The sequence below is a fragment of the Gossypium hirsutum genome, chromosome D03, assembly GCF_007990345.1.
Source record: "Gossypium hirsutum isolate 1008001.06 chromosome D03, Gossypium_hirsutum_v2.1, whole genome shotgun sequence".
Taxonomy (NCBI): Eukaryota; Viridiplantae; Streptophyta; class Magnoliopsida; order Malvales; family Malvaceae; genus Gossypium; species Gossypium hirsutum.
The window spans coordinates 17,741,142-17,757,830 of NC_053439.1; the positions used below are offsets into that span (position 1 = coordinate 17,741,142).

The 16,689-nt window shown below is 33.4% G+C and overlaps 1 protein-coding gene across 1 annotated transcript; it reads left to right on the plus strand.

Moving 5' to 3' along the window:
* Positions 1–12,568: 12,568 nt before the first annotated feature.
* Positions 12,569–15,133, plus strand: LOC107949846 (uncharacterized). The gene is made up of 3 exons (XM_016884622.1): positions 12,569–12,664; positions 14,445–14,666; positions 14,738–15,133. The coding sequence occupies exons 1-3, from the start codon at positions 12,569–12,571 to the stop codon at positions 15,131–15,133; spliced, it is 714 nt and encodes a 237-aa protein (XP_016740111.1).
* Positions 15,134–16,689: the final 1,556 nt, after the last annotated feature.

Consider the following 16,689-nt stretch of genomic DNA (forward strand, 5'->3'; position numbering starts at 1 on the left):
TAAAAACTTTTCAAATAATAATCAATGAAACATTCAACATACAATATAGTTTTACTTTATGTAATTAACACAAAATAACATTATTCAAAATAAAAACTAATCAACATAATAAACTCTAATATTAATTAAGTGATAATTAATAAAAAAAATTAACACAATTTTTGTTTACCTCAAAATTTTTTAACTAATAATGGTAAATTATAATTATAGTTATCACAATCTTTTTCTCCCTCTATCTTATGCTTAGAGTTCTATTCAATTAATAATTCTATTTTAAGATCAGCACAACTTTTTTTTAATTATAATTGTAGTTTAAATTCAAATTATTTAAATGTGTAATTATCACAACTTCTATTAAATTATAATAATTATTTTTTTAACATTAATCTCATTCTAAGTTGTTATTATATCTACTCTTCAATACAATGTCTAGAACTACCCATAGTCCCTCTCTAACCCTTAAATAAGAGGATAATACGCTTCAGCGCACTCGAACCCACATCATCATGCACTGGCAACAATGCCGATGTCAATCAAACTAATAATTGGGAAAATTGTAATTATAACAACTTTTATTTTATTTCAACTTTGCAATAATAATTCTAAATTAAATATTATAATTATTTTTAAATGTGAATTTAGTAATATGCTGAAAAATAAAGGATATTCTTGTCAGTTCAAAAGTATTGTTCAAACTCGTACTTTTATATTTTATATATATATTAATATTATTGGTTATATATTTAATTCATTTAAGTATAAATGATTTAATAAAAAGTACATATTTAGAAAGAAAATGTTTAATGATATTATTTTCTCTTTTTTCTCCAAGTCGTTTGTTTCTTTCTTCTTCTCATTCACTCCACATGTCTTCTCTTTTTTTTAGCTTGCAGATCTATTTTGTGGGTATCTTTGTTGTCTTCACAAGTTATGATGGATAGATGACGATGCCTGTCGTTTGCTAAAACTCCATCGGCCACCAGTAATTTTTTTGGAAAGTGGGTGGCTCTTCGTTAGTTTCTTAATTTATTTCTGTTTTGAGAATATTTCAGAATAATAAATGGTTTCACGAGTCGATTTGGATTCGTGTTGTCTTAAGTTTTATATGTTTTTGTTTGTTTTTCATTATTTAATAATTCTTCAGTTTTAGAAGTTTTTGTCTGCTCTTGTAGCACGGTTTTTAATCTTGCTTATGCATGTAATCTTAGTTTTACAAGTGATTTTAGGGATGATTTTGTTGTCGTCCTCTATAGTTTGGTGAATGCTCGAATCTTTTGTCGATTTTTGCTCACCACTTTAGACCATCCGGGGCTGATTTTCTTATCGTGTTAAGTGTTTGCAATCACTCTAGATATGCCGTGCTTGAGTTGTGACAAAGCTGAATGTCAACATGTCAGAATGTTCTATTGATGCTGAGACTAAAGCCTTTGTTGTGCTGATGGAGTTTGTCCTTCCCCATCTACAACGAGTGTTTGTTATTTTTTCCCCTGAATTGTATGGTTCCATTCATTAAATGAATTAATGAATTTACCTTTAAAAAAGAAGAAAAAATGTTTAATTAATTTTAAATTTAAATATATTAATACACATAGTATATTTAAAATTTATATTAATTTTAAAGTAGATTAATATCGTGTGAATTATATGTTTAATATTTACATATTTAAATTTAAATAAAATAATGAAATTACCTATTTAAATAGGAGGAATTTGTTAACTTTAAATTTTTAAAGGGCATTTATGTCAATATATAGTTAATTTGGAGTTAAAGACTTGCTTATATGGATGATATGTAGGAAGCATCACGTATATCTTTTCATAGGAAAAATTAGGTTAAAATATGCCATAGGTGATTGTTTCTTTTATAAATTTGGAATTTAGTTATTATATTTTTATTTTCAACAATTTAGTCCTTTTACCTTTTAGATTTCAAATTTTAGTCCATATATTGTTCAATTTTTTTTATTAAACTTGGTGTGACGTTTTGAAATAATAAAAAAAGCTCACATGATAGCAATATAACTAAAAAAAATGGCGTTGTAATGAATGTGAATTTAACTAAATAATTTTAACTATGTTAATAGTCGAACTTGAATTTTGAAATCTAACAAGTATAGGACTAAATGTCTAAAGTACAAGGACTGAAATCTAAATTTACTAAAGGTACAGGGACTTATGACTTATTTTAACCGAAGAATTATTGGTATTCTCTGAATTATTTCATAGAAATTCTACAGAAAATAGCAATTCTACACAAGGAAAATTCTATTCTTGATTTTGGCATGAGTCTGAAATTTGTATAAATTCATCTGCTGAGAAGTTTCGGATTTCTTCATTGTTGATTTTAAACCAATATATATTTCTATTCTTGATTTTGACATGAGTCTGAAAATTCTGTAGATTCATCTGCTTAGAAATTTCCTGGAGAAAAAATTGTAATACTACACATGGAAAATTTTACTATTAGCTGGAAGGGGATACTTATCCTCACAAACATCATAAAAAGGCTCAGTTATCTAACATTAATGTACCAGTGGATCAATTTGCTTAATTTACTGCAAATTTATCCTGATCAATGCTAAAGAGCTAATAATGATTATTCACATGAACAAGTTTTAAAATCTACATAAGTATATGATCCTCTTCATGAGCACACAGATTGAAATTACAGCAAGACTAATATACAAAACTCTGTGTGCTCTGTCTTCTTATTGCTGCGGTCTCAAGATATGTAGACAACACAGTTAGCAGCAAGTAAAATTTGAGCTCTTCTTTAATGGCAACTAAACCTTTCCATCCGATGAAGGGAGACTTCTATCCGGTTTAACTGCTTTCGATGTTGACATTGTTACGGAGTTGGTACCTTTAGAGGGAGATGATGAAGGAGTTGGAAGCTTCTTGGGAAGCATCTGTTCCCAGTACACCATAGGCGATCTCGATGCCTCAGAGAGAAGGATGAAAGCAAGAAGAGAGAAGATGAGCAAGCACTTGTGCCTCCAAGAAACTAACATGTTTGATCTGTTGATGAACAGGGACCTGGAGCTCTCCTTTAACTTCCAAACATCGCTTTAGAAGGTTTGCAACAGCAGACATGTTGAGTAATGTAAGGAGACTGCCAACTTGTGTGTTTAAGGAAAGATGTGACAATGGCAGACATTGGGGAATTTGATAATAGTAAACCGGTGAAGCAGCTGATGTTATTGCTCTCATTGTCTAACAGGCAGTAGAATCAGAGAGTGCGAGTGAGGAATTTGAGGGATTTTAAATATTCATTTGGGACCAGACATTAGCTGGTGCATGATTTGTTTATGTTTAGTGTTCCAGTTCTGGTAACAAATCTTTGTTGTCAGTGCTTTAATCAGTAAAGCCACTTTGACAATATAATACAACAAACAATTAAACCAACTGGTATGCTTAACATAAAACATTGATATGATATGCTTCATGTTGCATGACGCATGGATTATAGTTTGAGTACCATCGTTCATACTTTAAACCAAGAGAACAGGGATTCAAAACTTATGGGACATGAATCTAAGTCCAGTCCATTTGGTTTATATTACAATGTTCAAATCTCGATAGCAAAAGAAACCAATAGGGAACACCCTTTTAGACTTGATACAATGCATTTAGGTGCATACCATATGAATGCACGGATGTGTCGTCTTTATATAATTAGTCCCCATGACGCATGTGGGAGAAGAACCCCACATAAACCTTACCACTATTATTCTTAAATTTCAATCATGCAAACATGAGGATTCTGATCTTTTTTCGAGCTATATATGAATGATTAGGGGAAAAAAAGGTTAAGAACGGAAGAAAAGAAAGTCCAAAAGAAGCATCTTAGACCCTTCTGTACCCCACTTTACCAACATTGACAAAACTTTATGTGATTTATGAGGCACTCAAATGTATTGGAACATGTACCAAAGTGAAAGAAAATATTTTAATTTGGTGGTAGGCTCCCTTTCCTTCACTGTTAAGAAACTTCGGGTTCTTTTTTTTCCTTTTCCTAATCTAATAATCATCACCAACTCAGTTGAACAGAAGAACTCAGTACACTGTATCCATAAACTCGGTTCACACAAATACAAAATACTAAAAATGTATTACGTTTTAGGAGACCATACCAGTTAGAGCTAATCAAATTAACAGGTTGAATAATTGTATTTGTTTATGTACAATAAAAAATTGTTTAAATTCTATTATAGAATTTCTTTTTCTTTTTCTTTTTCTTTTTTTGTATGAAAGAAAGATTTTTGTTTATTTGATATAAAATTTGTTATGCTTAATTTACGATTTGGCTCTTAAAGTATACCCATTTTCTCACTTTAGTACTTAAACATTTCATGTCTCAAATTGGTACCTAAAATATCAATCACTTCCCAATTTGGTACCTAAGGTATCCTTCCGTTATATCTTTGAGTTCATTTTTTGACAACACCCGTTTTTATCATACCTTACAAATCAATAAAATATACAACTTTGTTCCATAAGGATATTTGTTTAAAAACATAAGGATGTACAACATCGATACAATAAAAACATTTCATATTTACTTAAAAACTTAAATGAGAAGTACAAAAATAAAATAAAATAAAATAAATCAATCCAATCCAATCCCCGGCCAGAATGTGTGCCGCATCGAGATGGTAGACGGTTGCAAGCCGAATTCCTTCTTGGTTCAACCTCTGGTACAGGTTGTGGTCTCGACCTCTCATCTTCTTCGCCTTGGTTCATAGTTGATTGTGATTAGTTGCTCGGTTGCCATCATGCATCTTCTGATCTAGGAATAGGTGGTTGCGAATATGATCCTCCATGGTAGAGCAATGATCTCGAAGGTGTTTGCGATACCATCAGCGTAGGGGTATAACTATATTGTGTCCAATACACTGATGGCATAACGATCGGACTCCAGTCGATGCCTCAAATATAGAAGGTATATACGTCATCATCAGCAACGTTGTCATATGAAATGTTGATGACATCGGAGTGTAATAAGTCGGGGACGAGGGTTTGAAAACAAACTCTGGTATTGAAGTAGAAGATGAAAAATGTGGTGCTTATGTGAAAATGACAAGGTTAGTATAAGTACAATAATAAGTCGAGTCATACTGACCAGGGGGTGGTGCGGCCATCAATGTCAATTCTTGCGTAGGTGTTGACAATGGACACGCCTCGCTAGACCTTGGATGTCTAGGCCCCCGTCATGGCTTCCTCGTATATGGTTGCCGACCCCTCGCCTCTTTTGCTCTCAGGTATGACTTACCATGGACCCTAAACCATGACATGTACTCTGGATCACAGGCTAACTCCAGAGCAACAATGGTCTCCCAAGTAGGTAAAAAATCATACCTATTGTTCCAAATGTTGATATATTATGCGTAGAATTTAGCCCAATGCTCATCTGTTCTCCCCCGTAAATCGATATGGTGCAGATCTTCAATTTCTTGGGTGCCGGTGAATCGATTGCCTAAACCTGAATTTTCGCAACACCGTATCTGACTCGTGCATCTCTACAGTAGCATACACTACCAATGACACCTTCACGTGACAGATGTTGGGATTCATCAAGAATTTGGACAGGATGCATTCTTGAATTGTCGGATTAGAGTATGACGTCCATTCAAACTATATAATAATAATTTTAGTTATATATATACTACTAATTTTCAAATCAACTACATTAATACTATATAATTCAAATTTAAAAAATACATACCTCCGCTTTCGATCGTTGGTCTAACAGAAGCTGTATATCTTGAAGCTCATCTGGTAGTCCTGCATAACTCAGCCTATAGTCCCACCTATTGAAATAATTTGTTTGTAAAATAATTTAAAATTTAAATAATTTTATTATGGTAAATACATTATCTAATGAATTTTATCTTGTTACAAGTGAGAATGTATAAGGGTAGTTCGCTTGAGGACGTAAAAAGGGGTAGTCCAACTTACACCCCCTATCTATAAGGACCACGTGCAAAAATTGTGCATCTCTCAAGTAGGGTTCGATTAAGGGTGATGGAGGAACAGGTAGATTACGAATATACGTCTCCAAAATTCGATCTTCCGCCTATTTATAAAAAAAATACAAAATATTAAAATCATATATATAACAAGAAAAAATTTAAATAAAATTACATTAAATATAATAAATTCTTACCATTTGCAATTGATTGACCGAAATGTGATTGCCATAAAAACGAATTAAAGATTTTTCCATTACTAATTTCGAAAAACACGAAAATAAATTGTAATAAAAAATAATTTACTAAAATGGTAAGACATTTTTAATAAAGAGAGAGAGAGAGAGAGAGTTGAGAGAAAAATAAAGTTTGAGTGAGAAATTAAGAGGGAATTGAGAGAAATTTGAGAGAGATTTGAGATTGTGAGAGAGAGTTGAGATTGAATTGAAAAAAATGAAATGGGGGTATTTATATAGAAAAATGATTGTGGCTGTTTGGGGGGGGGGGAAGTTGTTGGTCCCAACAACTAATTAAATGGGCGTTGGAGAAATAACTGTTAGGAGTGACCGTTGGGGAAAAATGCTTCCAATTGGAAGCGTTTTCAGCTTATGTGGCAAAAGTGCTTCTAGCTAGAAGTGTTTTCCTGCAAATATGCTAAAAATGCTTCTAGCTAGAAGCACTTTTCTGCAAATCAGCTGAAAATGCTTCTAGCTAGAAGCATTTTCGTAAAATCGGCCTAGTCCCATAGTTTTTCAAAAATATGACCTAATTCGGTAATTTTTTTAAAAAAATTGGTATTTTTAGATTATTCACTCCGGGGTTTAAGGAGTTTTGGAATAATACATCCTCCGTTTGCATTTCTTTTCATTTTTCTTTAGCTATAAAGTTTGTGGGAGTTTTCTTAATTTTTAATTTTAATTTGTTTATAAGAATTTAAAATATGTAGTAATTAGATTGCGTTTATGTGGTAAATTTAACATGCCATGTCAGGTTTTGGTTAAAGTTGTATAGGCCATTAAAGGATGTGTCATCAAAATGTTATAATTTCGATAACGCTAATGATGAAAATGTAACATTTTATAATTTAATAGAAAAAAAAGAATTTTAATTAAAGTTGAATGGTTATTTTTATAGTTTACCTTTTATATTTTTGTGATTTTTCTCAACCTATATATTATTGTTAAATAATTTCAGTAATTATAAAAATATTATTGTTGTGTTCAAGATATTGTAACCAAATTTGTGTTTTGTAAAGTATATTTAAACAATTAAATTATATTGTTGCCAAATTTGATTATGTTTTGGTAATGAGTAAAGAATGTTACAATATATATATATATATAAAGAATTTTCGATTTTTAAATTCATTGCATACAATTTTAACAATAGAGGTGTATATAATCATCTATCAATGATTTTCTTTATCGTTGCAATATATTTTTCGTGACTATAATTCAATATTTTATAACAATTTTTTGCTGAATTTCATTTTTTCTGAAATAAAAAATTTCTTCAAATACTGATAATAATCTATTACCAAGTATGAAGTGCCAAGAAATGGAATGTTTTAGCTTTTTGACCTTTCATCAATGAAAAGTAGTTGATTCGATTTGCCCTTCAATGGGAACAAGAGTTTCGGACTCCAACACAGTGTGACTTCGGTTGATAAGGCGCTTTTTATTTATTTGATTAACTCTATTTACTTGAAGGGATGTTCAGTCGGTTAACCAATCCGAAATAACATTAATCGAATTAACTAACCTTTCAAAATTTTTAATCATTAACCGAACTGAAATTTTCTCAAAAAAATTTAACCGAACTGAAATTTTTTTGATTAATTCGGTCAGTTAACCGAATTAACCGAAAATTATATGTTTTTTATTTTTGGTTAAAAATTCACCGAATTAACTGAATTAACCAAATTATCCGAATTAACCGAATTACCTGAATTAACCGAATTGAATCACTACATAATTAAAAACATTACATAAGTCTTTGAATTTTATTTTTATTTATTAAATTATTTGTTTAGACTTTTAGACTTTAGTTTTAGTTTTAGTTTTAAAATTTTATTTTTATTTATTAAATTATTTGTAATTTTTATGATTGGGTTGGGTTTGGATTGGGTTTAGGGGAATAGTGTGCCTATTTATATATTATAATTTTATTTATTAATTTTTTCGGTTAAATTAAAAAAATTCGGTTAACCGACCGATTTCAAACTGAATTAACCGTTAACCGAAAAATTAAAAAATAATTAACCGACTCCCGACCAAAAAAATTCGGTTAACCGACCAATTAACCGAATTCGGTCGGTTAACTGAATTTTTTTTGTTTTACCCAAATTTTACACACCCCTATTTACTTGAGGTTTAATTTTTTTCTTCTTTCATTTGATTTTCTATAATTTTTTATAATCTCATTATTCAGTTTAAAAAGTTTCTCTCAAGTACTTCAATTTTAGTGTTGTTTAGTTTAACTAAGTTAATATTTATAGTAATGTTTTATATATTATAACCTTCTTAAATGCATTTAAAATTTGATTATGCGTTTAAGAAGGTTATGATATATAAAACATTACTATAAATATTAACTTAGTTAAACTAAACAACTACTTTAAAACAACACTAAAATTTAAGTACTTAACAGAAACTTTTAAGGGGTTATTAAGCAATTTATCCTTATGAAGTTTAGTGCCACCAAACTGTTAGGCGATATCATTAAAGCTTTTCAATCAAAATGGCTAATTTATATATTAGGTTCCTAAATACTTTAGTCATCACATTTTAGTCCGGTGTCGCCGATTGATCAAGTGACACCCATAAATAAATATTATTTTTTAAAACCTGATGTGACTGATGGCTGGGGAGAGGGGTGCTGCCGATTGGTTAGGCGGCACTGATTTTTTTACTGTATCTCCTACCTATATTCATTAATATTACTGCCTTTATCCCATTTCAGTATTTATTTAATTATTTTATATTATTTGGGTAAAAAACCCTAATGTGAAAGAATGTAAAATAAAAAATGTATAAAAGCAATAATGCATGCACCTTTAATTTTGTTGATTTTATTCTCGCTTTCTTTTTTTAACGTAATTCTCATTTTCTTTATTTGATGGAAATACACTATATGAGTTCTAGATAAATTTACAACAATTACATCTTTATAAGAGCTACGATTATAGGTGTATAACAACTACCTCTCTATAACCGGCAAAATTTGGGCAGACAAATGGGGTTGATATAGAGATAGTTGATTGTATTTTTTAAAAATTCATTTTAATAAAAAAAACATAATGACATTTTTAGCCTTGTAAAAAAATCAATTCAATCCATTTTCTCTTCTTTTTGCTTTATTTAGCTCTCATACTTTTAGAATTGAATAGGAAAGTTACTAACGTGACATTCAAATGACATGGTGTCTTGCATGGCAATCTACATGTATATATTGTTGACGTGATACTATTTAATTTTATATGTTATGTCAACAAATAATTAAAAAATTAAAAATCTCCAAATTTAAAAATATATATATATTTAAAATTTTGAAGAAAAAATTGAAAAATTGAAAAATTGAAAAATTGAAAAATAAAAATTATAAAAATTCAAATATATATATTTAAAAGTAGCTTTAATTTGGTAAGAGAAATTCCATGGAAATTTTTTTATAAGCTGACATGATTTATTATGGGAAAACTTTTCTGCTAAATGCAAACCAAAGACTAAGTCTAACATTTTCCACCATTTATGTTACTTTTAATTGATCTCATTTTGATTTATAGTTTTATTTGAAGACCCGAGTCAATCTTGATTAATATCTTCTTAAAAAAATTTCTTAGATTCTAAGACTCATCAAATTTTGATTAATATTAAATGGCTGGGTTTTAAAACATTGTCTAACTTAAAGGTATTCATGAGCAAAATTCACTAAAACCAAACAGAAAAAATGGATGAACGCTCTATTGAGGAACAAGATCACTTGGAACGTAGCACCAAGAAAATTAAGGCAACAGATCTTTTTTCTACATCTCCCTCTCGATCTTATAAGGAATCTCCATTGAAGCCACCGGTATATAAAGATTTATTCCAAGGAGTCATCTTGGTGGAAGAGGATGATGATGACTCGGATTCAAATACGAAGAAGTTCTCTGATGAGTTTACAAGTATTTGACGGTGGAAGTGGATAGAGAATGGAAACAGAATCTACGAAAATCGTGGTGAAATGCTCTAATCATTAAGTTGTTAGGGAAGTCGATCTGGTAGTGCCCTTATCCAAAAATTAACAACTACGTGAAATCTAGATGAGGAGTTTGATTGCATTGATTTGGGACATGGTTTTTATGTTGTTAAATTCTCGAGCCTAGAGGATCGTTTAAAGGTGATAACTATGGGTCCTTGGAAAATTATGGATCATTATTTGGAAATACAGAAATAGAAGCCAAACTTTAACCCGGCTACGGGAATGATCCCATCCACAACAGTGTGGATTCAATTGCCTGGTTTACCTTTGGAATATTTCAATGAAGTACTTGTTAAAGTAGGGAAGCTTGTCGGTAGACCTATCAAATTGGACTCTAATTCGATTTATACTACTAGGGGGAAGTTTGCAAGAATCTGTATTGAAATTTATCTATCCAAGCCTTTTGATTCCATTGATTAGAATTGGTAATTTCATTCACAATATTGAATACGAAGGGCTTCATAATATTTGCTTTTCCTGTGGTTGTTTTGGACATCGCACAGAGGCTTGTGTCTTGAAAAAAATGGTGATTAATCTTAAAGAGTCATCGGAGGCGGTACAAATAAAAAAATACAAAAGCAACAAGTGAAAAGATGGACAAGGCGACAAAAGGAGGTAATTTTGGTCCGTGGATGCTTGTACAATGCCCACAAAGGAAACCTAGAATTTTGGGAAATAAATCTCATGATTAACGTCAAGAGATGAGGCAAGAAAACAAGTTTTCTATTTTTAATAATCTAAATACGGAAGGATTGGAGAACAATACGTTGGAAATGGCAGAAATTGAAATCAATAATGATAGGCCCAAAGATTTGGGGAGATTTAATAGCCACAAGCGAGGCATTTGGAGGTAAAGAATGGAAGCAACAAGTTTTCCATGCTACCACGTCTGCATAGAAAGGAAAAGAAGTTATAAATACTAGTAAGGAAGACCGTAAAAGGATTTAAAAGGGGTCTAAGCATTTTGCGACAGCCAACTTTCTAAAGTCATCATTCAAGGAAAGAGCCGACGTTGGAAGAGACTCCAATAGAAGCAGATGTTGGTCGACAAAAATAGTGGTTGAACATATAGGTGATCCGCCAGACATGTCAATGATAGAAGTTCAACAGGCAGAAAGACAAGATGGTGAGTTAGATTTGTTAGCATAGCTAGGAGGCCAGTTCTACAGGTGAATGATTCTTCAAATTTTATTGTTTAATGAAATCTATAACTTGGAATCGTAGAGGGGTGGGTAATAGTCACAGAATTGTAAATATTTGGTGTTCTGTGAAAGTCCAGATGTTCACTGTTTACTTGAGACGAAAGATAGTTCAAGGTCAATATCGCGCTTAGCAAGGAAGTTGGGTTTCGATGGCTTCTTTGAGGTATTAGCATCTATTTTCTAGTGGTGGATTAATTCTTCTTTGGTATAAAAATAGATTAGATTAGTGGTCAAGGACTCTATGGAATAGTGATAAAGTTAGCCTCCATGCAGCAGCCAAGGTGGCCATGCAGAAAACATGCAGCAACCCAAGCACAATGCAACTGTTCTGTTTGTTTTATTTGGTTGCTCCAATGAACATTTTGTAATCTAGTTGGATTTAAACTTAGTAGGTAGCTATATTTTGATGTAATTAGGTGTTGATTGACTGATAACTCAGCAATGCAACATAAGCAAGTTAAATTAACAAGTTTCAATGTAACTTAGTGGTGTTAGGTAGTTGTTTAGGTGAAAACTTATTTGTTTTGTCAAGTTGACTTATATATGTAATGGCTTAATGCCTATTTTGTAATTAATGAAAGATTTCATTCTTGTTATCATCCATATTCTCAAATCTTTTCTTCAATTTGTTCTTTTCCAAACAAAAACTCAGTTTTGTTTCTTCTCTAAGCCACGAGGCTTGCTAATCAAGCAATCCAAAAGCAGCTTGCTCACTGCCTTGACACCAAAAATTGGTATCTATAGCCTTTTTCTTAGTGGACCTGTTGCAACTGAACCACTACTCGAATGGCTTCTTCAGGATTTTCTCCAGCAGCCCCACCAGTCTTCAATGGGGAAGGCTTTCACATATGGGTGGTTAAGATGAGGACTTACCTGCAGGCTTTTGATTTGTGGGAAGTTGTAAACACCGATGTTGAGCCAGCACCACTTAGGGCCAATTCCACAGTGGTTCAAATCAGACAACATGCTGATGAGAGGACTAAAACGCATAAAGCCATGTCCTGCATTCAGAACTTTGTCCCAGATGTCATTTTCACCAGAATTATGGCTTGTGAGATACCAAAGCAAGCTTGGGACAAGCTTAAAGAGGAGTTCCAAGGCACAAAGAGGGCAAGGCAGTAGCAACTGTTGAATTTGAGAAGAGATTTTGAAAACATGAAGATGAGAGAAGAAGAAACAGTGAAGCGGTATGCAGACAGGATCATGGCAGTGGTCAATAGCATAGGGCTCCTTAGTGAGCAGTTCAGTGAGGCAAGGATAGTTGATGCAAACCTGTCCGGGTTAATCGAGTCGTTTCATATACGATCGTCGACGACGAGTACTTGAGTTGTCAGAAATAGGATGAAATGAGGCTAAAGATGCGGAAGGTTTCAAATGGTTTTAAAGGTTGGCTAAGGTGATGGCAAGTTTGTAGGTTTGGTTTAAGAATAAAATAAAGAAAAAGGGAAGTTGAATAAATGAAGGATCGGTTTTGTATAAGATATTATGGGTAAAATATAGGATATTCGGTGGAGATGGGCAAATGAACTCAACTCCAGAAACGATTCAACACTAATGAGTGTCACTTCGGTTTCTATTTGGTTAAGGTGGATTTGCGGAATTGTAGGAGGGTTGAACGCCACACCAAAAATAAGGTGATAAGTTCAAGAAGAGAACGATTGACGCCACTAGCGCACTAGATAAGTCAGATCGAAACTCGTAAAAATTTAGAGAGGAGGAAACTCACTCTTTTGAACAAAGTTCATTCACTAAATTGGCAAAAATTTCTTTTTACAATGAAAATAATCAACTATTTATAGAAAATACAAGGGGTAGCCGAATAGGCCTTAAAGAGTAGCTGAAAATTCCAGAATTTTAAGGGAAGGTTCCTTGAAGCTTCTTGGGCATGGAGAACGTCTTTGGCAGCTTCTAGATGCTTGAATCCAGCTGAAAAATTAAAAGGAATGTTTGGGAGCTGAATGCATTAAGTTGGTTCAGCCATGTGCTTGAATCTTATTTAATTGGGCTGCTTGGGACATTTCAAAAGTCATGGAATGTGAACACACGGAATTGAGCAGCCATTTGTGTGTGAAAGCTAAAAACCAAATGGCCAAAAAATGTGAAAGGATGGTCCAGCAAGTGTGAAAGCTTTGATAGCTGGTTGGAGAGTGGACGATCAACTTGGGAATAGAGACAGCTTTCTCTTTGGTTGAAAAGTCACTTAGGAAACACCAATCACCAGCTCACCATTTTAAAACCATACATGCACCTATGTCGTCCAAAGAAGATGTACCTACATCAAATAAAATAAATCAGCAAGTTAAATGCATTTCAGACACATTAAATCAGTAGCATATGAACTCAATAATCTGTACATTAAATTCGGTCATACACATTAACACCGTGAAATAATTTCAGACATATTTAAAACAACAATAGGACATATTAACTCAGCTGGAACAAGGACAAATTAAATAGGTAGATTCGGCTAGACACATTAAACAACAACAGCTAATAAATTTGTCTAAACCTTAGATAAATAAACTTAGCTATTTATTAGGTATGAACTTGAGACACATTTAAGCTATGTAATAACTAGAACAAATTAAAAGCATGCATGAAACACAATTAATATAAATAAATAAATTTGTCCGGAATTAAGAAAATTAAACACTAACATATATTGAGTTGAATTTAACTAATTAAACTAACGAACTTAATTTATTCCAGCAACAATGTAAAAGCAAAAATTAAAGTAAATTGAAGTTCAAGCTCAGTGAGCTGAAAAGAAATTAAATCGAGCTCAAACGAGTTGAATTAAGCTCATGTGAGCTGAAATAAAAATTAGGTGAGTTGAACCAAGCTAAATGAAGCTTGAGGAGTTGAATTCAAGCTAAAATCATGGGCGTCCTTGGCTGGGATCGTATCAATAGTGGAGAAAGTCCTCTCTACCTTACCTGAGAGGTATGAGGAAAAAATATCCTCCTTAGAGGATTCAAGAGACCTGGCTAGCATCTCTCTAACTAAGCTAATCAACTCCTTCTATGCTCAGGAGCAAATGAGAGCTAGCAAGGTCAAAGAGCACCAAGAAGGTGCTTTTCAAGCCAAGGCCAGAGAAGCCTCAAGCACCAATTCCTACAAAGGCAAAAAGGTGTGGAAAAACAGGCCTAAGCCTGATGTTGCTAGGAGAGAAGACCAACCATGCGACATTGCAAAAGGCCTGGTCATCAAGAAGAAAAATGCTGGTTTAGACCAGATGCATTATGTCAACATTGTAAGAAAAGAGGGCATGTTGAAAGCGTTTGCAAAAATAAGGGCAAACCTAGGCAAATTTAATCACAACAGAAGAATGTTGAAGCTCATGTAGCTGAAAACAGTAGTGATCATGAAGAGCAGGTCTTTACTGTGTCTTGCTCTGCTAATCAGAAGAAGGGATCAAAAGGCTGGCTGTTGGATAGTGGCTGCATTAATCACATGTCACCAGATGCAACCATTTTCAAAAATTTGGACAGAAACTGCAAAACCAAAGTAAATGTTGGCAATGGTCAGTTCATAAAGGCTGAAGGAAAGGGGGATGTGTTGATATGTACTCCCACAAGTGCCAAAGTCATCTCGAATGTGCTATTGGTGAGATTGACAGAAACCTTCTCAGCATTGCTCAACTACTTGAGAAAGGTTATTCAGTTGCATTCAAGGGCAAAGAGTGTCAGATTGCTAATCCGAGTGGATCAAGCCTCATGACAGTCACTATAACTGATAAATGCTTTGAAGTCTATTGGCCAAGTGACTCGAAGTCAGCCTATACAGCCTCTACCGATGATTCCAAGCTTTGGCACCAAAAGCTTTGACATGATAACTTCAGATCGATGGCTTAGATGGTCAGTGAAGGCTTGGCTGAAAACTTCACCAACACAGTGGAGAATGATGAAGTTTGTGAGGTATGCCAGATAGGAAAACAAGCAAGACTGCCATTTACTACAAATAGAGCATGGAGAGCCTCAGAAAGGTTGCAGTTGGTGCACACTAATGTGTGTGGCCCAATGAAGACTGAATCACTCAATGGAAAATGGTAATTCATTCTTTTCATTGATGATTGTACCAGATATTGCTAGATATTCTTCTTGAAAAATAAATCTGAGGTATCTCAAGTGTTCTTGAAATTTAAAGTAGCTGTTGAAGTTGAAACAGGTTGTCAGCTAAAGACTATAAGGTCAGACAATGGGACTGAGTACACCTCAGCTCAGTTTCAAGCTTACTGTAATAATACAAGCATAAAACATCAGCCGACCAATGTTTGTACACCTCAGCAGAATGGGGTCAGTGAAAGAAAAAACAGAAGTTTGATGAATATGACCAGGTGTCTTCTGTTTGAGAAGAATTTACCCAAAACCTTATGGGCTAAGGCTGTAAACACTACAGTCTATCTTTAGAACAGACTTCCAACTAAGGAACTTGCTCACAAGACACCTTTTGAGGCTTGGTTCAGATCCAAGCCATCGTTAGCTCATTTGAAAGTCTTTGGTTGCCTATGTTATGCACAAATACCAGCTGTGAAGAGAGACAAGCTATCAAAGAGGGCCCAACCTGGTATCCTAGTAGGCTACAGCTCAGTCAAGAAAGGTTACAGGATTTTGGATCCTTCAACAAATAAGATCCAAGTAAGCAGAGATGTTGTCTTTGATGAAAAAGGATGCCGGAACTGGGAAAGAAATGAGGCAGAGGTAAACTCTAAAGAGATGATGGCTGATCAAGTTGAACCTGATCGAATTGGTTCTGAAACTAATATAGATGAAACGCCAGTCAGGGGCATAAAACTCTTGACTAAGATTTATGAGAGAGCACATGTTCCACAGTGGAACCAAGCAGTTTTGAAGAAGCTGAAGCTCATGAAGGATGGAAGTAAGCCATGGCTGATGAAATCAGGATGATTCAAAAGAATCAGACTTGGGAGCTAGTTGATAGGCCTGCAAACAGTAAGACCATTAGTGTAAAATGGGTCTATCGAGTTAAGCACAATGCAGATGGCAGTTTGAACAAGCTAAAAGCCAGGCTAGTTGTCAAGGGTTTTAGTTAGAGATATGGTCTGGACTACATGGAAACATTTGCACTAGTAGCCAGACTTGATAAAATTAGATTGCTGGTAGCTTTGGCTGCTCAAAACCAGTGGACAATTCACCAGATGGATGTAAAATCTGCATTTCTTAATAGTATTCTTGAAGAGGAGATCTATATTGATCAGCCTCAAGGTTTTATCATGCCTGGTAGAGAACACATGGTGTATAGGCTTAAAAAGGCCT

Bases quoted from the DNA above. Each gene is read 5' to 3' on its own strand.
- LOC107949846 (XM_016884622.1), top strand. From the start codon at position 12,569: ATGAAGATGAGAGAAGAAGAAACAGTGAAGCGGTATGCAGACAGGATC. The intron at 12,665-14,444 runs GCAAGGATAGTT...TTCTATGCTCAG, and splicing joins TTAGTGAGCAGTTCAGTGAG to GAGCAAATGAGAGCTAGCAA. The intron at 14,667-14,737 runs GTAAGAAAAGAG...TAATCACAACAG, and splicing joins AGATGCATTATGTCAACATT to AAGAATGTTGAAGCTCATGT.